Source organism: Hyperolius riggenbachi, chromosome 2 (assembly GCF_040937935.1).
Source record: "Hyperolius riggenbachi isolate aHypRig1 chromosome 2, aHypRig1.pri, whole genome shotgun sequence".
NCBI lineage: Eukaryota > Metazoa > Chordata > Amphibia > Anura > Hyperoliidae > Hyperolius > Hyperolius riggenbachi.
The window spans coordinates 253,956,355-253,978,737 of record NC_090647.1 but is presented as its reverse complement, the minus strand read 5'-3'; the positions used below and the strand labels follow the sequence as shown (position 1 = coordinate 253,978,737).

Below are 22,383 nucleotides of genomic sequence, written 5' to 3'. Positions count from 1 at the left end.
GGCCAGAGATTGCCGTCCTCTCATAGGCTGATGCCTATGAGAGGCGGAACAGGGTGGATCGTCATCCTGTTCCAATTCTGATGGCAGAGGGAAGGGGAGGGAGGGAGAGAGAGCGCCTCATAGAGGCTGTGAAAAAAAAAAAATAAACAAACTGCCGCAGCGATTGGACCCCTCCTGCAGCATGTCCCCTTAGGGACAAAAAAAAAAAAGGAGGCTAGTCCGATCACTGGGCTCCTTAGCTGGGCTGTGCAGGAGGCTGAAAAGCCTGCACAGCCCAGTACTGTAAAAAATGGCCTGGTCTTTAGGGGGGGGTTAGCACTGTGGGTGTCAAGTGGTTAAAGGACAACTGAAGTGAAAGGATTTAAATAGGCTGTCATCGTCATTCCCTTATGCTAGGTACACACGATGCAATTTTTTGACAGATTTAAAGGGAAGGTTCAGGGACTTTTTAAAAAAAATAAAAAACCGCATCCACTTACCTGGGGCTTCCTCCAGCCCGTGGCAGGCAGGAGGTGCCCTCGGCGTCGCTCCGCAGGCTGCCGGTGGTCTCCAGTGGCCGACTTGACCTGGCCAGGCCGGCGGCCAGGTCGGGCTCCTTCCGTGTTCCAAAATTCGCCTCATGGCGGCGCGCTGACGTCATCGGACGTCCTCCGGGCTTTACTGCGCAGGCTCAGTAGTTTTGAGCCTGCGCAGTAAAGCCCGGAGGACGTCCGATGATGTCAGCGCGCCGCCGTGAGGCGCATTTTGGAACGCGGAAGGAGCCCGACCTGGCCGCCGGCCTGGCCAGGTCGGGTCGGCCACCGGAGACCACCGGCAGCCTGCGGAGCGGCGCCGAGGGCACCTCCTGCCAGCCACGGACTGGAGGAAGCCCCAGGTAAGTGGATGCGGATTTTTATTTTTTTTAAACAGTCCCTGAACCTTCCCTTTAAAGTCAGATTGATTATTTCCAACATATCCAATCTGATTTCCAAACTATTTTTCCTAGAAGTGAGCGAAAAATCAATTGAAAATCAGATAGGACATCAGTGTTCTCAGCAGAATTTTTTTCCAGCCGGGTGGCATGAAATAGTAGCATGGTGGGGCGTGATGAGAGAATGCAGGGCCAGCGCTTCTCTGCTTACAGCATAGGAGGAGGTGACAGCCGGGTGGAGCACCCTAGCTAAAAGAGCCTGGGAAGAACACTGAGACATGTTGGAAATAATCATTCTGACAGTAAATGTGTCAGAAAATTGCATTGTGTGTACCTAGCATTATAAACAATACATGTTCCCTGGCTGTAATTCTGAACTTTTGGCTTTAGGTGTTTTTGAGGTCAGACAACGTTCAATGTTTAGAAGAGAATTAGGGCCCATTCACACTAGAGCATTTTGTCGCGATTTCGGCAAAATGCTCAAACGCTAGCGCTTTTTAAAAGCGCTAGCGTAATGAAACCCTATGGGCCCATTCTTACGTGGGCAAATCAGGCAAAACCACGAATGTAAACGCGTCGCCTGCACCATTTTCAGGTGATTTCCCGGCGATTGCGTTTCAGTGCTATAGAAGCGCTACACGCGATCGCGGCAAAATCACCGCAGTGTTCAGTAATTTTTCCATGTGAAATCGCGGAAAAAAAATCACTCCTGCAAAACGCCGGAAAAAAATCTCCGGCGTTTTGCGTTTCTAAGTGTGAATGGGGCCTTAAGATGGTATAGTAGAAGGAGGCACTCCACAGGCAAGAACTTGCGTTCAGTTTTATTGCATGTCGATACACACTACATGTTTTGGGCTCCGCCCTTCATCAGGTGTAACCTCCCACCACCTCCACCTTCAATTTATACTCCTGACCCCACCCTCTTCGGGCGGGTCACCACGTGAACATACTGATATTGACTTTAAACATCACAATCACCTTAAAGAGGAGCTGTTAGGTATAAGGTCTCAGAGAAAAAAAACACATATATCAGTAGCTAAAGATTGGCTGTACTTACATTACATATGCATTTCACTGTCCACGTTTGTACTTCACAGAATTTGTATATAGTATATGCAGAGATAGATGCTCCTGACAGCTCATGGCAGGCTCCATGTTTTTCTGTCAAATGTGTCGTCATGTCCTGCCTGATTCCTGATCACAGATAAGCTCGTTCTTGAACACGGTGTGCAGTGAATATTAATGAGCCATGTGGCTAGGAACAATAGCTGACTCCTGCAGAGTACTCTGCCCCGAGATTTATCAGTGCTACACAGCTAGACGGATTACAAGCTTCTGTAACGTCTCATTAGCAGCTGAGGGGAGGGCCCCAGAATGCTTTGCAGTTTAGCTGCGGCTTGCGTCTTTATGGGTCTATAACAGACTTGCTGATAAGCACACATCAAAGGTAACTGAAATGTTTATCTTCACTAATGGCTTTTGAGCTTCCTTCTAAACTGTTTAACACAGGAGAATAGAGGTTTAAATTAGCTTCTGCAGCCTGACAGTTACTCTTTAATAATAATCTGTTACTTCACAGATAATATAAAACTATCACCTACATCAGGTATAACCAGAACAATTTCAAAAATATACAATGATGAATCAACATAGACTAAAAATTAAACATAGAATTAAAAGAACAGTCTCTAACCCAGGGCACTACCCTTCAAGGTCTACCCTGGACAAACAGATGAAGAGCTGCGCTCGCAGCATGACAGCTCCATTATTTCAATTAATGTAGTAAACATCACATACAGTTACTTGTCACTTTTGTGAGGAACGGCAACACAGTTATTTCCTGTAAAGAAAAGAATCACAGAAAGCATCTTAAGTTCACCTGCTCATTCAGGCCTCTCGGGGCTACAGAGTGTAATATCTTAATCCATCTTATTTCCTTCTGGAGTAACAACCGCTCTCTGTCCCCCCCCCTCTCGGTAATGGTCCAACTTGGTCAAGTATCAGCAATCTCAGCTGTATGGAGTTGTGACCAAATTCAACAAAATGTCTGGATACAGCTGTCTCGTGTCGTGTTTCACCTCTAGCATACCCCTTTATATTGTTCTTATGTTCTTGCATTCGGGTTTTAACCCCCCTGGTTGTTTTTCCCACGTAATAAAGTCCACAGGGGCATTTGATGGCGTACACTACATACTCCCTCTCGCATGTGTAGTACCCAGTGCAGTTGACCTTTTCACCAGTCTGGGGGTGTGGGAACCAGTCTCCTTTAGCCACAGCATTGCAACAATTGCATGAAAGACAGGGAAAAGTCCCTTTTCTTATTGTTCCCTGGAATCTAGGTTTTTTTTTTTTGTAGCTAAATCTTTATTACTCACGAATTCACCAATAGTTCTGCCTCGCTTATATGCGAATACTGGGTAATCTTTGAAGAGATGCCCACAGTCCTTGTCATTCTGCAATATGGACCAATATCTCCTCACTGCCTTGCGAATGGTTCCAGACAAGTTGTTATACTGTAACACAATGGGGATCCTCTGCTGTCTCTTCCTGGGCTGTCTACTTTGAAACACCAGTGAATTCCTGTCCAATATCCCTATTTGTTCTTTGAGTTTTTTTAAAACCTCATAATCATAACCTTTGGCCTTGAACCTCTCAATTAGTTTGTCAGATGCTCTACTGTAATCTTCCTCTGTGGAGGAAATCCGTCTTGCCCTCAAGAATTGACTTCTTGGTATAGCTTCCAGAGTCAAGTTCTATCACTTACTATTGGCCTTAAGATGGCAGCCTTCATTCTCTCACTGCAGGTTCTCTTGAATCTTGGCCATACAGTAAGCAATCAATCAATCTAAATGATCTATTCATAAGATTCAGCACAAATTAAATAAATGGCTCCAGTCACAGATTTGATCTGGATTTTTGGCATGGATGATTAATAAAAAAAACCCCGACGCTTCAAATCAATTTTTTACGTTAAAATTTTCAATTTGCTCTATTGAATTTGTGCTTCTTCAATCACTAAATAGATTTTTCAATTGATTATTTATTTAAACTGCTCTGTCTATGGCCACCACCATTACAATGATTGTTGTACAAATCTGTTAGTCATTTTGCTGCTGGACAAGAACTATTAGCTATATGGCAGATTAGAATAACATTAATTATGTCCCTGTTATTGTTTACTGCCTTGCAGCACACGAGGTTAGGTCAAGAAACCAAACGGACAAAATTATTCCTTTATTATGTACAATATTCAGGTTCTTATAAATCATCAGTACCTCTGTTATCCAGAAGTCTGTTCACAAAGAAGTTTGAGATATAGGTTAGGTAGGTTCCCCCAGTATAGGTTAGATAGGTAGGTGCCCGCAGTATAGGTTAGATAGGTAGGAGCCCAGGAATCAATGAATCGGGCCATGGTGCCCGATCACTAATTCCTCTCCCCCGCAGAAAAAGCAACAGGTTCTCTCGGAAGCCTTGCTTTTTCTGCCTCCTACGTCCCCCTACGTCCCTCTAGTCTAAGCGTACATGTTACGCTTAGAGTGACGTCATGTAAACAAACCTAAAGTTGCCATCTTGTGGCCAAAAAGTGAAACTACATCTACATAAAAAATAAATATATATTTACATAAAAAAATGATTTACATCCCACCCTCCCAAAAATACCCAAATAAAATGTTTAACAATAATAATAAAAAAAAAATTACAATAAAAAACACATAAATATTTACCTAAGGGTCTAAACTTTTTAAATATCTATGTAAAAATGAAATATTTCAATTTTTTTTATTATAAGCTTGTAAATAGTGATAGGAAAAAATAGCAAAAAGGAAAAAAATGCACTTTTATTTCCAAATAAAATATTGTCGCCATACATTGTGATGGGGACATAATTTAAACGGTGTAATAACCGGGACAAATGGGCAAATACAATATGTGGGTTTTAATTATGAAGGCATGTATTATTTTAAACTATAATGGCCGAAAACTGAGAAATTATTTTTTTCAGTTTTTTTTTTTTCTTATTCTTACTGTTAAAATGCATTTGCAGTAGGTAGCTCTTAGCAAAATGTACCACCCAGTGTTGCACTGGGAGACATCTCAAGCTCACTCCAACCTGAATTATCGCAAATTCTTTCTGTTTTAAGAAAGCAAACTTTTGTTTTTCTGTACCACCCAAAGAAAGCCTAATTGGTGGTGGAAAACACAAGCTGTAGATCAGTTCATTGTGATAAGTAGTGATAAAGTTATAGGCCAATGAATGGGAGGTAAACATTACTCGGATGCATAAATTGAAAACGACTGAGGGCTGAAGTGGAATACCTGACAATGGGATTATCAAAACACCAGGTATAGTTTCCATTTTGGCTACATAGGTGTTTTGCTACTAGACAGGTTGTATTTCAGAAGTAAATTTTGGTACAAACCACAATATGGCATTTAAATGCGGAAATGATGCAGATGCAATTACCTAATAATAGATTTGATGTGCAGTTACATCAAAACTGTTTATAATTCAATAGCAATGACCATTTATAAGTAAACGTAATTTGTAGTATATACAGGCGCTGATCCAAACTTTATCTCGTGTATGTTCCACCAGCTGCTCAGGATCAGCCACATCCACAATCGGTTCCAAGAAAAATTGCATACAAATCCACAACGCTTGGTACTCAGATCGGCATCTGCAGTAACCCCACAGTGCTCAAAAGCATATTTCCACAGTGACCATCACCAGAAATAAATCGAGAAAGGTCACTTCTCCATCCAAGAATCATATAAACCTTTATTAGAAGCTGAATCTACATCACATATACAATGACTTACTTCCAGGGTCCTTTTGGCCCTTAGTAGTTAAAAGCATATAGTGTAACCCAGTACACATTTAAAATACAAAAAAACGATCTCATATAAGTTGCCCAGTCTCCAGTTCCTACCGGTTTCGGCCTTGCGCTGTCATCTGGTTTCCTGATTATTTCTGGTGATGGTCACTGTGGAAATATGCTTTTGAGCACTGTGGGGTTACTGCAGATGCCGATCTGAGTACCAAGCGCTGTGGGTTTGTATGCAACCTTTATAAGTAAAACTTTAGTCAAACTGAGAGTCAATTAAAAAAAAAAAAAAATTTGTAAAAACTGATACAACAGTGAAGTCACTGTCACTTGGTAGGAAAATTCACCACATACCAGCTTCCCCTGTGTACTGGCCAGTCGCTTACTAGTGCTCGGCATGGGCTGTGGAGAGATGGCCGCTGCATTGAATCCCACCTGAGCTAGGCAGCATCCCAGCGGAGGCCATATTTTTTTATTGCTGCTGTGCAGGTGTGGCCATGCTCACGTGTGCAGCAGCTGGTGCCTGAAAAGGAGCGTGACCCCAATGTTAAAGCGGACCTGAACTCAGAACTTCCACTCTGCTCTAAAAGATACGCAACAGCATAATAACCTTTAAAAAACACATTTCTTTGTTACAGCTGATACAAATCCTGCAATAAATCTGCACTGTGTCTACTTCCTTTCATGGAAGCAGACATAGGGTTAACATCCTGTGTTTACAAATAAGCTGCTCTGCTCAGGCAGCCCAGATTCCTAGGCTGACACAGCTGAGATCAAAAACAATTGTGATTAGTCACAGTTGAAGGGGGAATTAGGCTAAACCCTCTAGCTACATACATGGTCGATTTCTCGGTTTTCCTTCTGTCCTGTGCAAGAGTTCAGTAGGGGGGGTCCCCTGCAGCGGCGGAGAAGCAGAAGCTTTTACTTTTTGAGGCATTGGGTTCTCTTTAAACAGAAATCTGTGCATCCAATAACACGATTTAATGGGAATCATTTTTTTCTAAAGGTAATAGGATGTTAGGGCAAAATTGCATTGAGTCCAGTTTTGGTGACCAGATACTCCTTTAAAGTTGGACATCTTTGACCTAAAGACACACAGTAAGCAGTGTAGTTCCTGTTAGGAACAAAGCATGAAACCTGCAGCTGTACTTTATGAATTTTGGTTTTATGTGTCAGGGACTCCTGCATATCTCCTGTGAAGACCGCTGAGGTAGTGGAGTTAAAGATGCCACTAGCACAAAATGAATGCTCAGAGGAACATAACCTAGGAGGAAAGGCACAGCGATGTTCTCAGTTATGCAAAAACGGTTTGTACCATTTTGTCACGAGTATTTTTTGTCATTAGTATGTTTTTGGCCACTTGTTACAGGGTTACCTAAATAAAGGAGGCATGAGCTTTTCTATAGCTGTCTCAATGTTTTCGTCTGCTTGTGCTGCAACGTTGTTTTTGAATGTTGTTGAATAAATTGGCCGAGATAGGCCGCTGCTTACATGGTTTAATTACTGAAAATATAGATTAAGAGCTTACTGAGAAGTGTGGGGAAGTGCCAAGCATCACAATTATTCCCGCTCTCATTACGGAGATGATTGTGTGCACAGTAGAAGGAGGGAGGGTGAGGAAAGGAGACATGCAGCACTGATGTAATTGTATCATGGGTTGAGCTTTTTCTGCGAGGTTCTACTGATCTAATAATGCATGTGATCTACAATCTGCAGGCTGCCAAAAAGGGAAAAAAAAGAGGAAGACATATGTTTTCCAACAGTCAAACACTGCAAGCCTGCCAGGGAGGAAAGGATGCTGAGGGACTGAGCAAGCACATGCAGGAATTATGACAAAATGTGTTGTCATGCATGCAAGTCCTGGAGATCTTCATATGCTGAGAACACCACAAGCTTCTGTAGAAATAGGCTTATCTATCTAGTGAGTTTAAAGAACTCTACCTACCAAGCATACATGTTAAAAAAGCTTCAAGTCTAGCATCGCTTCACCCTATCTCTCACATTACACTTACCAATGGCTATGCCTAACACCCACCCTAACTACACACACCTTAAGGCCCATACCCACTGGAGGAGAAAAATGAATGACGTTATGTTCAGATATCGTTCATAAAAATGTAGCAAACTATTCTTGGATATTTTGTTCGACCATCATGACGGATCACATTGCACGATTATGAAACAATGTGTCTGTGCAGTCTACGGCACCTCACTGTTGTTTAATAATCCATAAAGTCTGCCGGTGTTCAAAAAAACAAACCTGCCATTCACCTCACACCGGAAGGTTATCTTGAAGGTTGAATCATGAAAAAACACTAGTGCACATGAGAGGCGATGGGTTCGGGCTTTGCTACCACCTGGGACCCCTATTCCGCAGCTGTATATATTTGCTCACAAATTTACATAAATTTGCATAAACTCTGATTTTTTTTTTCATCTCATTGATCATCCCTACTCTGCATGTAAAAATGTGAATACCACAGTAGTGCTCCTCCCCTTTTTAGTCAGGAGTCCCAATGTGCATGGGGAACAGTTTTGGGCCCATAGGCTAGCTGCATATAACATTTTTTTTTTTCAGTAGTGAGCCTCATATAATTAATACGTATTTATTTATTTAAGATTAAAAGGAGATGCAGAATACATTTTTGTGCTGGGTGAAATACCCATCAGTGCAAAGCAAAACAATACTCTTTCATGTTACTAAAAGCAGAAATGAATCTTAGCTGTTGAGGTTTGCTTTTTTTTCCAAGGAAAATAAACTGTATCAAGATATCATTTAAAGCATACCGTGTTGAGCTTTAGTATAATTTTTGTTACCATCTGGTCATAAATCCTTGTTTTCTGTTTTACAGGTGCAAGTTCTTCAGTCTTACAGAAACTCCAGAAGACTATACAATTATAGTTGACGAAGAAGGCTTTTTAGGTAAGGTCCAGGAATGCGCTCTGTGCGCTTTGTTTCCTTAAACAATGTATGTGTGTTTGGAATAAACAGGATAAGAGCGTTCCATGTCTTTCCATTACAGTCTTGTGAGCGAAAGAGCATTTCACATATGGAATTTGAATCATTCCAAAATTTCAATACCATGAAACAAAATCAAAAAGTCAGCTATTTCCTTTGGCTCTTAAAGGAAAAACTAAGGTAGAGTTCATGCCTTTGATGATTATTCATTCTGTGTATGTCAGGGGCTAAATAACCAGAGCGCAGAGGATTAGGAGACAGTACAGTCTAAGCACATGCTGTGGTCAGCTGGCTGTAGCAATTCACCAGCTCTAAACTCGGCACACATGCAGTTTTGATGAGCTTGGTAATCTCTGAGCAAAGAAACAAATAGTGCTCCCGGGGCTGTGTAAAAGTCTGCCATAATGCACTCCTTTATCACAGTGCTTTGCCGCTCTCCCTCTTAGATCATCATCCAATCAAAATGTAGTTTGTAGGTTAAAGGAGAAATCTTGGATGGGCTTAATAAAAGTGTACTTTCCTTTCTATAGTGTTTCTTATTGCTTCTAAGATGCTTTGAAGTTTTGCAGAGCACAGCATGTTGCTATTGAGTATTTTATCATAAAGTGAGTTTAAAGATAAAAAATATATTGATGTTGCACAAGTCTTGGCAGTGTGACCCCCACAAAAAAAAACAAAGCCTGTCCTCAAACATAATTATATTCTCAATTCTGGTTTTAACTAAAAAAAAGTGTTAACTGTCTTAACAATTTCACAAGGTAGAGAAAAGAATGTGATGGAGCACCAGTTCTGCTATTCAGGTTTTTTGCGATCCCGTAGGCATAACAGGCAAATTAGATAAATGCCCGAACGTGCAGAGTTACTGTGTAATGCAAAGTGGGCAGTGTGAACAGCCTCATTGACTTTGTAGTGCTGTGCGGTGGGCTGCGTTACAGGCTGCACTAACATGCGCCTGTAACGTCCTGGTGTGTAAGGTCAATTCATAAAGATTAGAGCAGGCGGTAATGAGACAGAGAATACCGCTCCCTTGGAAGAGGTGATAAAAGCATGCGGATAACAGCTAAGTTAATGGAGACAGACCTCCCAGGCAGCAGCAGTGAAAACAGAACAAAAAAGGCTTTCCAGAATACCCGGGCTGCGTTTTTTAACCTCTTGGGTACCTGTTTTCATATGTTTTTTTACATCAGAAAGCCTGCATGTGTAACATTTCTTGAAGATCGTCTAAGCTGTGGCAATTAAATAGATTGTTTGGAAAGACTGACAGATTCAGCGCAGATTCCGGGCAAACAGAGGCAGTTTTAAAAAAAAAATGCACATCTAAAGGGAATCTGGGGCTGCCTCTTATTGTACCACTGTCTCTGGAGGAGAAAATGTAACAACTCAGGCAGCTTCTCATGTTACCTCCGCGTTAGACTGTTTGCACATGCTCAGTGGGGGGGGGGGGAGAGGAGGCGGGGAGATGCCGCTACAGTATCCGCGCACATGGCTACTTAATATGCAGTGCACTGGCGGCTGCTGATTGGCCGGCGGGACAATGTGATGCGGAGTGTCTCACTCCGCATCACGAGGTCCCGCCAGCCAATCCGCGCCACTCTGGTAGACATTATGCGGATAGAGCCGCCTAACGCGGCTCACTTTAACATCCTCTCCCACACCACCATGCGTTGCGTTAGGTGCACGTTATGCGACCTTAACGTAGCACCTAACGCAATGTCTTAGTGTGTAAGTAGCCTTAGTGACGTGTTGAGATAATAACCGCACAAGGTGGTCGTTTACCTCAAGGCTCGGTAATTTGAGCTTTTCATGCGGTAACAGCTTTTATGAATTAACATTTTGCTAAGTGCTCGGTAAAGTCAGCTGTTTTCAGCATTACCGCATGCGGGAATGCTTTATAAAAGATAGCCAATGTTTCACATAGCAAGTAATATTCAACAATTGTAGCCAGACTCAAGACATTCCAAAAAAGTACTTAAAGAGAACCAGACACTAAGCACCCTCATGTATTTTATTACATTTATCAGTGGGAACATGACAGTAAACGCGTACCCTGCTTTTAGTTTTATTCTTCTCAGTCTAATCTATCTGTTATCAACTGTGATAAGAATCCACTGACTGATTCAGTCTAGGTTTGACCTGGAATCATTATAGCTGCTGAGTCACTTTTCTGTGGAGTCTTTTCAAGCCCAAGCCTGCCCCCTCCTGGCTCAGATTTCCTACTCATAGCTGTTGACATGGGAGGGGCTGCTGCTGCCGAGAAAGAAGCTCTGAAACAGACAAGTGTATCTGTGTGCAGTGTGCAGCCAGTCATTATCTACTGTATGCAGTTTTGTTTCTATGAGAGACACTTCCTACAGGCAGCCGCACAGCATACCAGAATAATAAAGTTGAAAGCAGACAGATGAAAGGCTGCAGCAGCCCTGATTGTCTATAGTCTCATAGAGGCTATACAGCACATCCAGAACAGCTTATAACCTGGAAGCAGAAGGGATATGAGCCGGCGGCCATATTGGATATTTCCTGGAGCAATAATGGATAAAAAAAACACTCAAAAAGGCACACTAGAGTGGTGAAATTATCAGGTAGAGCATTTATTCTTTACAAGCGATCAACTGATATGTTTATTTTGTGTGAATCGTTCATCTCTGGTCCCCTATAAAAAGTACTTTCAAAAAAATCAGTGAGCCACCAACAGTGGATGTCACCGAGACAAAGGCTTAATGGACCGACATTCGAAAGCATCCATATTATTGACAGTGCTGTTTTGGTGGAAAAAAAACCTTGTTTGCAGTAAAGGTGCATATATTCCTTGCCATAAAGACACTGTATGTAACTCCCACTACAAAACATATTAGATTTCATTCAGAATATGTTAATTAAGTTATGGGTCCCTACTCGGTTGACAGTTTTTTTGTAACTGTGGCTCATCAAACATTTGCATGTTTTGTTCATGTTTATTGTATTAATAAAGATCTGTGTTTATGAAAAAAAAAAATTAAAAGTATGGGTCTTTTTGCATGAATACCAAAAGAGATGTGATACGTAGTCAGGAAGGTAAGCCCACAGTGCCCGCTCCGCTTCCCTTGAACCTTTGCAGAGTAAGTGCAGAGTATGCAGGCTCCTGATCAAATGACCTGCACCTGGAGCCTGGCATGCTGCACCAAGTGAGAAAGAGGAGACCCAACACAATGGGAGTAGGTAAATATTTTTGCACTACTCTGTCGAGTGTGTTGGGGGGTATTTGTTGCAGGGGTCCCTGTGACCATGGTGTTTGCTAGGGGGCCTTCTTATTTTTTAGTTTTTGTTTTGTTTTTTAGTTTTCTGGTTTCTATTTTTTTTTTTATTTTTTTTTTTGTATTTGCAAAGACTACTTCTGTCTTGCCACAGTATTAAAAACTTAAAAAATAGGTTTTGGCTAGTTTTTCTTAATTCTGTTGCCCGTCCTGGTAACAACCAAGCCACACCCGCTCCCATTGCCGCATGTGCTCAAATCTCCTTTTTTATGCACGACAGCAATATACTGTATTAGCACAATCTCTATTCAGACATACCAGTACTTCATATGTGGTCTCATAGGTAACCAGGCAAGTGTTACTGAAGTGACAGAACTACAAATCACTTATTCCTAGTGATTTTCTAGTGCAGATGCTTTTCTAGTGATCTTGATACTTCTGTGTTTTAGCTTCAAATTGCCATTAATAGATTTATATTTCCCTGTCATGGCATGAAGCCTCCCTCTCCTCATCTCCACATACTGTAGCCTTGTCCCAATGCCAATGTGATCTCACTGGTGGATATTGGGACAAGGCTGTGTGGACTTAGACAAGGGAGACCAAGGCAGACAGACAGAAGGTGATGACGGTTCATGCTGTGAGGGGTAAATGTAACATTTTTTTTTTCTTTTACACGTCTGCTTGTAGTTTGTAGTATGGTCTCCATGAAGACCCAAATGTCAGTATAACTTAAAAGGCCTGCACTAAATATATATATATATATATATATATATATATATATATATATATATATATATATATATATATATATATATATATATATATATATATATATATATATATATATATATATATATATATATATATATATATATATATATATATATATATATATATATATATATATATATATATATATATATATATATATATATATATATATACATATACATATATATATATATATATATATACATATACATACATATATATATATATATATACACGTATATATACACGTATATATACACGTATATATACACATATATATACACACACATATATATATACACATATATACACACACATATATATATACACATATAGACACACACATATATATATATATATATATATATATATATATATATATATATATATATATATATATATATATATATATATATATATATATATATATAATATATTTATATATTTTTTTTTATTTATTTATTTTTCATGAAAAGGGTTTTTATCTTTTTAGAGAGCTTGCGTGGGTGGTTAATGTTATTTCTTGCTCAGAGGTCTCTGCTGTAGAAAACAGCTATTTATATTCAAAGAACAAAATCCTTCTTATATGCCATGCTTGCTTCTTTATTACCCAGCACTACAATAAATCATAATCCTGCCATCATATTGTATGTGGTGGGGTCCACTTCATTGTCAACTACTTCTGCATAGGTATTAATCAGCGGTTTAAGCTGGTAATACTAGCTTCAGTGCATTCTGTGCAAAAAGAACAATAATTTTTATGTATTATATAATTAATTGCCAATACTTAGGCACCCTACGTCAAAGTTTCCATCCTACTGATAGTCTGTATGGATGAGGTGACACTCCTTCTGCTAGTGCTCAAGAGGAGGCTGCTTGACCATCGGGTGTTTGGCTGCACCCACCATGGTGAAGATCCATGTAGAAAAGGTCTGCGTACCTCAAAAAACATAAATTGCGTAAATGAATGTATGTTGTCTTTTTTTTTTTTTTGTTAAAGGGACACTTAAGTCAGACAAAAAAAATGAGTTTTACTCACCTGGGGCTTCCAATAGCCCCCTGCAGTTGTCCAGTGCCCTCGCCGTCTCCCTCTGATCCTCCTGGCCCCGCCGGCAGCCTCTTCCTGTTTCGGTGACAGGAGCTGATAGGCTGGGGACGCGAGTGATTCTTCGCGTTCCCAGACACATTAGCACCATCTATGCTGCTATATGGTATATGATATATGCTATAGCAGCATAGATGGTGCTATTGTGACCAGGAACGCGAAGAATCACTCGCGTCCCCAGCCTGTCAGCTCCGGTCACCGAAACAGGAAGTGGCTGCTGGCGGGGCCAGGAGGATCGAAGGGAGACGGCGAGGGCACAGGACAGCTGCAGGGGGCTATTGGAAGCCCCAGGTGAGTAAAACTCATTTTTTTTGTTTGACTTAAGTGTCCCTTTAAATGGATTCTTTTAACGTATTGCAATTTATTATCTGGACACTTTTTTTATTTAAAATGCCATAAGTTGGGTACCATAATTTGTGGGATCCTTTACTGACTTTAGATAACAAGACTTGAGTGCCATTGAGGGGATCAGCCTGACCAGAATGGGATTTGCAGCACCTTAAACAAATCAAGTAAAACTCTCTATATTAGAGACCCTGTGGGTTCATTATCACTTCTTAAAAGAACACCTGACGTGAAAGGAATATGTAGGCTGCCTTATTTTTCTTTTCTTTTAAGCAATACAATTTGCCTGGCAGTTCTGCTGAGTCTGGGCCACACACATGAAACAAGCATAGGGCTAATCCAGTCAGACTTCAGTCAGTGCCTCTGGTATGCATGTTCGTTCTAGGTCTATGACTAACATTATAATCAGCTGGACAGCCAAGCAATTTGCATTGTTTAAAAGGACATAAATGTGGCAGCCTCCATATTATTCTTGCTTCAGGTGTCCTTTAACTCTGTTGTGTAATTGTTAATCGCATGTTACAGCTTCATACATAGCCAAGCAATTTAACCAAACCCCATACCCCATCAGTAATGATTATTATACTAATCATTTGTAAACTGCCAAGGGGTTCAAAAGGCTCCATTACCTGTTGATACCAATAATGTTAGTGAGCATATTTTTTGTCACCCTACCAATGGGGTTCAGTAAAAGGATGGACAACATCTCTCTTCTTTCAACAGCTATAAATGGCTTCAGGTGTTCCTGGACTAAAAATCGTGCCTGTATGTGCGCCTATCATATTGGCTTCATGATCTCCACATTTCAAGGACCCCAAGATCTGATCATAAAAATTTAATATGTTGTGCAGGTGGTCATTATTGTAGTTGCACGGTTTACACCGGTTCTTATTATATAATGTGCCATTTAAAATTCTTCTTTTTAAGAAATTAAATTTGCAATATGTACTATGCAATATGTTTTCATGGGGAAAACATCAATGAAAATGATTGAAAACAAAATATAAAACAGCTTTTTTTCACCAAAGCAACATTTGCTTGTTCAACCCTGATCCATTTAGTTACCATCAGAGAAACTACTAAAGATCCAACATTCATAGCACTCTGTGAAATGATAGCCATGTAGCAGCAGATCGGGGCTTAGGAGTGATAAAGTGTCCAATACCAGTCTTGCTCCTGCTCCGGTTACCAACAGCACAAGTTAACATCCTAAACTGAGTAGATCGCTTTGCTAAGGTTTATTTTTATCTGAGCTGTTTATGTAATATAATCCAGATGTGGCTTACATAAAGTATCTTCTATTTTTTTGGTCCTCCAGTGCTTCCAACAGTCTTGAGCAGCTTGAAAATGGTCTGTGTTTGGCCACATAACAGATGAGCTGTACTGAATCAGAGATAAGATGACCTCATCTCCCAGAATGTAGTCAGAGCCTTGCTCTGGTCTCCATAAGCTGCTATACCACCTTCTTGTATGGAATACTGCTGGGGGTGATACCTTTCAAAGTGTCTGGTACAAGGCTGTAAATTAGCTATTCCTTTTCACAGGAAAATGAGTAACCGGATAGAACAGTGGCAAAGTGATTAGCGTAGTTGCCTCGTACTTTAGAGTTCCAGGTTCTGAACCCTGCCAGGATACTATCTGTTCACCCCATGTTTGAGTGGGTTTCCCCAACAGCCAAAAAATATACTGATCATTTATCTTCCAGATTATGGTGGTAAAACTAAATTATGAAACCCCACTGAAGCAACAGTAAAGCTAGGTACCCACTATATAAATTATGGGAAATCAAATGAATGATTAATACTTTTTAGTATTGATTGTTTAGCTGGTCTACACCTTGCAATAGTACCCCTTCCACTTGAAGCCACACTGTCCTCTCTCCTTCCCCCTCCACGGCAACAGAACGTGTCACGAAGTTTATTCTGTCTCTATTTTATTAGTGGTATCAGCTGAAGGCAGTTTTGTTCATCAGCTTAATACTAGGTACACACGATGCAATTTTCTGACAGATTTACTGTCAGACTATCTGATGGGACTGCCGTTGCCCAGGTATGTATTTGGCTGGTGTTGGCTCCGGCCACTTTTTAACCCTAACATACAATTGCTCAGTTACTCAATGAGCAAGTTTGTGAGCTTTCCGGTCTTTGGCATCAATAATTTGAATTTAAATGAAACAAATCTGATTGGCTGTTTTTGGCTCCACCCCTTTTCTGAATTTGAACCCCAGTCACCCAATAACCAACTGTACCAGGTTTGAGGCTTGTGCCATAAACAGTGCAAGAATGGCAGCAATTAAATATTCTCCTTGAAAATCAATAGGTGAATTTTGATTGGCTTTCATAGGTACCACCCACTTTTCTGAATATTAATCCCAGTCACCCAGTGACTACCAGTGGAAAGTTTGAGAATCCTACCAGTGTAAGAAGGCTGCAGTTTACATTTTCCCAGTGAAATTTGTATTTTTCTCCGCCCACTTTTTGGTTATGGGGATAAAAAGTATCCTGTATGTTATTGTAGGTAATGTACTATCTGTGTGCCAAATTTCATTCAAATCCGTTAAGCCATTGTTGCGTGATTGAGTAACAAACATCCAAACTTTTGCATTTATAATATTAGTGAGATTGATTAGTTCCAACATTTCTGATCTATCGATTTTGCGAACATTTGTTTTTCATAGAATGGTAAATCAAAAAAAAGATTGGAAATCGGATCAGACATGGTGAAAATAATCGATCTGACAGTAAATTTGTAAGGCAATTGCATCATGTGTACCTAGCATAATGCTTTGGCTGATACAAACTCCATTATGCACATTTGTTTTGGTGTATGTTTATGCCACAAAGTACCTGGTGTACAGCTCTGGATTTATACTTCTTGTCCTTTAGGCCAACTCCCTTGCACAGCTTTTATCTGATGTGCAGCTCCTCCTTCCATGAACAGCAGCTCCCCTTTTCCTTCGGCAGCCATGCAGCTCTTCCATATACATTACAGGAACACAGGCTGGCCCCTTTCACTCCATGTGTAGCGTGTAGCTTCTTCCCCTAGTCCAAGCTTCTCTCTCATCCCTTCATCCCCCCATCCCTATATATATATATATATATATATATATATATATATATATATATATATATATATATATATATATATATATATATATATATATATATATTTATATTTATATTTATTATTCCTACAGGCGCCTGATGGTGGAGAGGCGGCTCACTCCCCTCACCGAGCGCTTCCCTATGCGGAGTCCTGCTGAGAGTATAAATGAGGTTACTCACCCTGCTCTTTCCACTGACTATATCTCCCCTTAGGCGGGGGCACCTTTAGCTAGTTAATACTGAGGGTACCTCTGGCTACCTAATGCTAAGGGACACCTGTAGCTACCTATGATGGGCAAGGGAAGTAAGGGAGAAGTGACAGCTCAGTCAGCCAGCACACTTGCAGTGCAGTTCAGGGGTTTGTAGGTTTGTGGAGGGCCAAGTCTAAGGTGCCAGGACATCTGTGCCTATAGGCTCCTGTGAGGTAAATCCGGGCCTGTGTATAGCCCTATTGGGGAGAGGAGTAAATATAATGCATTAAGATGGTAGTGCAATATTAGAGTGACGTGTATTTGATTTCTGTGCCTATTCCATTGTTTGTGAAGCTCCCAAACCAGATATTAACACAACCATTCCCCAGCTGTTCATTATTTGATATCTTGGTTTGGTAGTTAAAATCTTGGGATAAAAGTATATATTTTTGTAACTAATCTTTCAAAGCGTAAATTATTTGTGGTGATGACCTGTGTCCTGAACATTGGATCTAGGCATAGCAATGATTAATCTATAAAACAATGTCTAATGTGTAAGAAAAATTGTATGCAGCGCAAGTTAATGGCGTCAGGACGTGAGGCCGTTACTGTTTTAGCTTCACTGGCCTTTGAATTGCTTTGTCCACAAAAGCAGAACTTATCATGGGTAGAAGAGAGCAGGAATGAAACGTGTATCTCAGTGAGGGACAGAGGGAATCGGCAGACAAGTCGCAGTCTAGTTGTGCAGAGTAATTCTGTGAATTCTACATGATGAAAGGAGGAATCTATTGCTGTGTGCTGATTTGTACTAATCCTTTACTGGTGAGGGATTACATCATCATTAATCATCTTTCTACTGAAAACTTTCTGTAAAATCCTTTCAATTGCAGGTAGTTGGAATTTGCAGGTTGTCACATGCTAATCTGTGCTTTATTTGCCAATGAAATTCAGGCCTTCGCAGCAGGGTAAAGAATCAGCTGCTTTGTGGCTTGTTTCTTTTTTTACATCTATTAAAGAACAAGCGACACCCATGCTAACCTACAAATAAATAACACATACCGGTATATAAGTAGATAAATACTACTTCTACTTACATAACAGATGTATTGTGCTATCCACGTAATGATTCCTGTGAATTTTATAAAGGAAAAGCAGAAAATCCTATTCTAGGCAGTAGCCACCTTGCCAAGCTAACACTGACATCATATCCTCCCTAACTCTTGTTCCCCCCCCCCCCCCCCTCTTCTCTTGCTCATTGTGTATTCATTAGCTGCCCTCCTCCCAGAGTCTTCAGACACTCCCACTGAGGTGTATACTAGGAACTTTTTTTTTCCACACATCCAATCACTGAGTCACCTCAGCCATGCCTGTAAACACAAGTAATCTGAGGGGGTTTCTGATAAGGAGCTAGGCAGGGAAATAAATGAGAGGAGGAATATATTCTAGATAAAAAGAACTCCCAGCATTCAACTGTTTTGCACTAGGGCCAGTGCTCCTAAAGTATGTGATAACTACAAACCATAACAGCAGAAAAAGTAGTTTTGAATGCAGGATTAGCATCTTTATCACTTAATACACTCAGACCAGTTGAAATTTGATATTTGTGGTGATAATACCACTAAAGCAAATCATACAGCTAGAACTCATCTGAGTAGTTCTTAAAGTAACCCTGTAGTCAGAGAGATGTAAAAGTTTCCATATTTACTTTCTTTTAAACTAATTGCCTGGCTGTGCTTCTGATCCTCTGTCTGTAAGGGCCCATTTCCACTGGAGCGGTTTTCGCTCCGAATCCGCAGAGTTTCCCCACAGGCAAATCGTGCAGGGAAACTCTGCCATAGAAACTATGGTGCTGCCGGCCAAATCGCTAGGGTAACACTGCCCACAGTTTTCGCGCGGGAGGCTGCGAATCCCATAGCCATGCATGGCACGGCTTCTGGGATCTGCCTGCATTCCCATAGACCCGGAAGTGCCGCCGTGCGTCTCGCAGCTGCGTACGGTGGCTAGTGGAAACGGGCATACTTTCAGCCACAGACCTAGAACAAGTATTACCATCAGGTGCTGGAGCAGGAAAGAGATCAAAAGGATCAATAATTCATAGAGTTGCATACTCGAAATGAAGATGTAATTGAGCAGAGACAAACAGTAAAAGCTAGATTTAAATATAAAATAAAACTGTGGGATACCTAAAAAGTTATTTTTAGGAGGAGGAGGATAGATTAAATTGTTTTTCTCATCAGTTTAGTTTGACCTCTGATGTCCTTCAAGTGTAAATAGGGCCTACTGAGTACATCAAACATAACCCTAAAGATGGACTAGTCAATATGGGCAGTAGATAGATCTCTCACCGATCATTATCTGATCAGAATTTTATGAAAATTGAATGAAGATTGTCTATTTATATATACTCCCAAGCAATTTGGGAAAAACTCTGTGTGTGTGTGTGTGTGTGTGTGTGTGTGTGTGTGTGTGTGTGTGTGTGTGTGTGTGTGTGTGTGTGTGTGTGTGTGTGTGTTTGCGTGTGTGTGTTTGCGTGTGTTTGCGTGCGTGCGTGCGTGCGTGCGTGCGTGTGTGTAGTACATTGGTCAGATATTTGGAATATTACAATCCATTAGAAAAACTGATTGCAATTCTTGAATTGGAAAGATATTTAAAAATTGTATGGTATGTGGCCACCTTAACACTAACCTATCTCCAATCAGTAGTGCCACGATCGGCGAGCACCACCTTCCATCACAAAATAACCCCTCCACTGATATCTTCACCACTTATAACAAGCCAGTGGGGGTCGCTATAGCTGCAATTAGCTTTGCGGTCTATGCGTTGCCTATGTTGCTGAATGGCCGCTGGCACCCAGATTACCAGCTTCTTCCAGGCCCTGCAAAGTGCCTTGTCTTATGCACCGACGGACTGACCACCAATAAAAGGTCCATACACTTGGCAGTGCCGAGATTTACTTGCTTTTGTTTTCAATTCAGCTGCCTTCCCTGCCACCAAGAGCATGCTATTTAGACCATAAACCTGGCGCATTATTGTTCCTGTGCTCTTGTTGCAGCAGTGTATGTGCCAGCTTTTTTGCTTCTTTTCTCCTTACCAGAAACATATGGTTCTTTTACCTGATCTACAAATAAAATTGGGCATCGTATACCTAGTTTAAGAGAAGTACACTACACTTATTTATATTAAATGCAAATGAATGCAACCTCCTCTATGTGGCCACTTGGCATTAAATCAAGTATTGCAAAGGGTTCTGAAGACTGGTATGCTTTATGCTAATATTCTCAGAAGACTCCAAAAATATCTCACTTAAGCTGCACGTAATGGCTGACTGTGTTAGTTCACATGTTATAAAAATAGAAGTGATAAGATTAAAGTGGGTTATCGGAAATAGACACGAAGCTGTGTTCGAGTGATTGTTTACTATCTCTCACATGCTAATGCAGGTTTTCATAAACAATGTGTCTATTGTTTTAAAAGTTGTGATTCCAAAGGCTTCACCTATAGAACCTAGGATAGAGGGAATTGTTTGCACATTTTATCCTATAGAGCCTGGGATAGTGGCATCTTTTGCACTTGTAGAGCCTGGGAGAGCAGGCAAATGTTTGCACCTTTTCCTATAAGCGCCTGGGTTAGCTGGCACCTTTCACCTGTAGAGCCTGGGATAGCTTGAACCTTTTGCACCTTTCAACTACAAAGCCTTGGATAGTAGGCACCTTTTTGCACCTTTCACCTATAGAGCCTGGGATAGCAGGCACCTTTCACCTATAGAGCCCAGGATAGCGGGCACCTTTTGCACCTTTCACCTATAGAGCCTGGGATAGCAGGCACCTTTCTCCTGTAGAGCCTGTGATAGCAGGCACCTTTCTCCTGTAGAGCCTGTGATAGCTGGCACCTTTCTCCTGTAGAGCCTGGGATAGCTGGCACCTTTCTCCTGTAGAGCCTGGGATAGCTGGCACCTTTCACCTATAGAGCCTGGGATGGCTGGCACCTTTCTTCTGTAGAGCCTGTGATAGCTGGCACCTTTCTCCTGTAGAGCCTGTGATAGCTGGCACCTTTCACCTATAGAGCCTGGGATAGCAGGCACCTTTCACCTATAGAGCCCAGGATAGCGGGCACCTTTTGCACCTTTCACCTATAGAGCCTGGGATAGCAGGCACCTTTCTCCTGTAGAGCCTGTGATAGCTGGCACCTTTCTCCTGTAGAGCCTGTGATAGCTGGCACCTTTCTCCTGTAGAGCCTGTGATAGCTGGCACCTTTCTCCTGTAGAGCCTGTGATAGCTGGCACCTTTTCTCCTGTAGAGCCTGTGATAGCTGGCACCTTTCTCCTGTAGAGCCTGGGATAGCTGGCACCTTTCTCCTGTAGAGCCTGGGATAGTGGGCACCTTTCACCTATAGAGCCTGGGATAGCTGGCAACTTTTACATATAGAGACCTTGGTAGCTGGCACCATTTGCACGTTTCACCTGTAGAGCCTGGAATAGCTGGCACCTGTTGCACCTTTCTCCTATATATCCTGGGAAAGCTTAGCAACTTTTGTACCTTTCTCCTATAGAGCCTGGGATAGAGCCAGACAAGAACTTAATCTAGGAAGTTTACCTATAACTTTGTCATGCTAAAGAACTTCAGAAGAGCACACTTTAAAAAATATATATATTTCTTTGACATCTGCGGCCCAGGCAGCAGGATCAGACGCAGACGTGCCCGTGCAGCCGCACAGGGCTCCATGTCCTCTGGGGCCCATGCATCTGCACCCCCGTTAGGGCCTGATTACCCTCTAAAATGTTATCCATGTATTTCTCTCTGTAACCTAGGAACACTGAGTATTGCTTGAGGCCCATGTGTGCTGCATTTAATACAGTGCCAGCAGACTGTGGCCTAGGTTCATGTACTGTTGTGTTTTTACCCCAGACTGCTGCATTCAATATCCAGCGTCTGTACTTTCCTGT

At 41.3% G+C, this 22,383-nt stretch overlaps 1 protein-coding gene across 2 annotated transcripts in view; it reads left to right on the top strand.

Annotated features, from left to right (window-relative positions):
• CASTOR2 (cytosolic arginine sensor for mTORC1 subunit 2) overlaps nucleotides 1-22,383 on the top strand; it is a 206,807-nt gene that overhangs the window by 113,664 nt on the left and 70,760 nt on the right. For both annotated transcript variants that reach the window (XM_068268545.1, XM_068268544.1), the window contains exon 2: nucleotides 8,589-8,659. In XM_068268545.1, coding sequence (XP_068124646.1) covers nucleotides 8,589-8,659 — 71 coding nt within the window. The remainder of the gene's footprint in view (nucleotides 1-8,588; nucleotides 8,660-22,383) is intronic.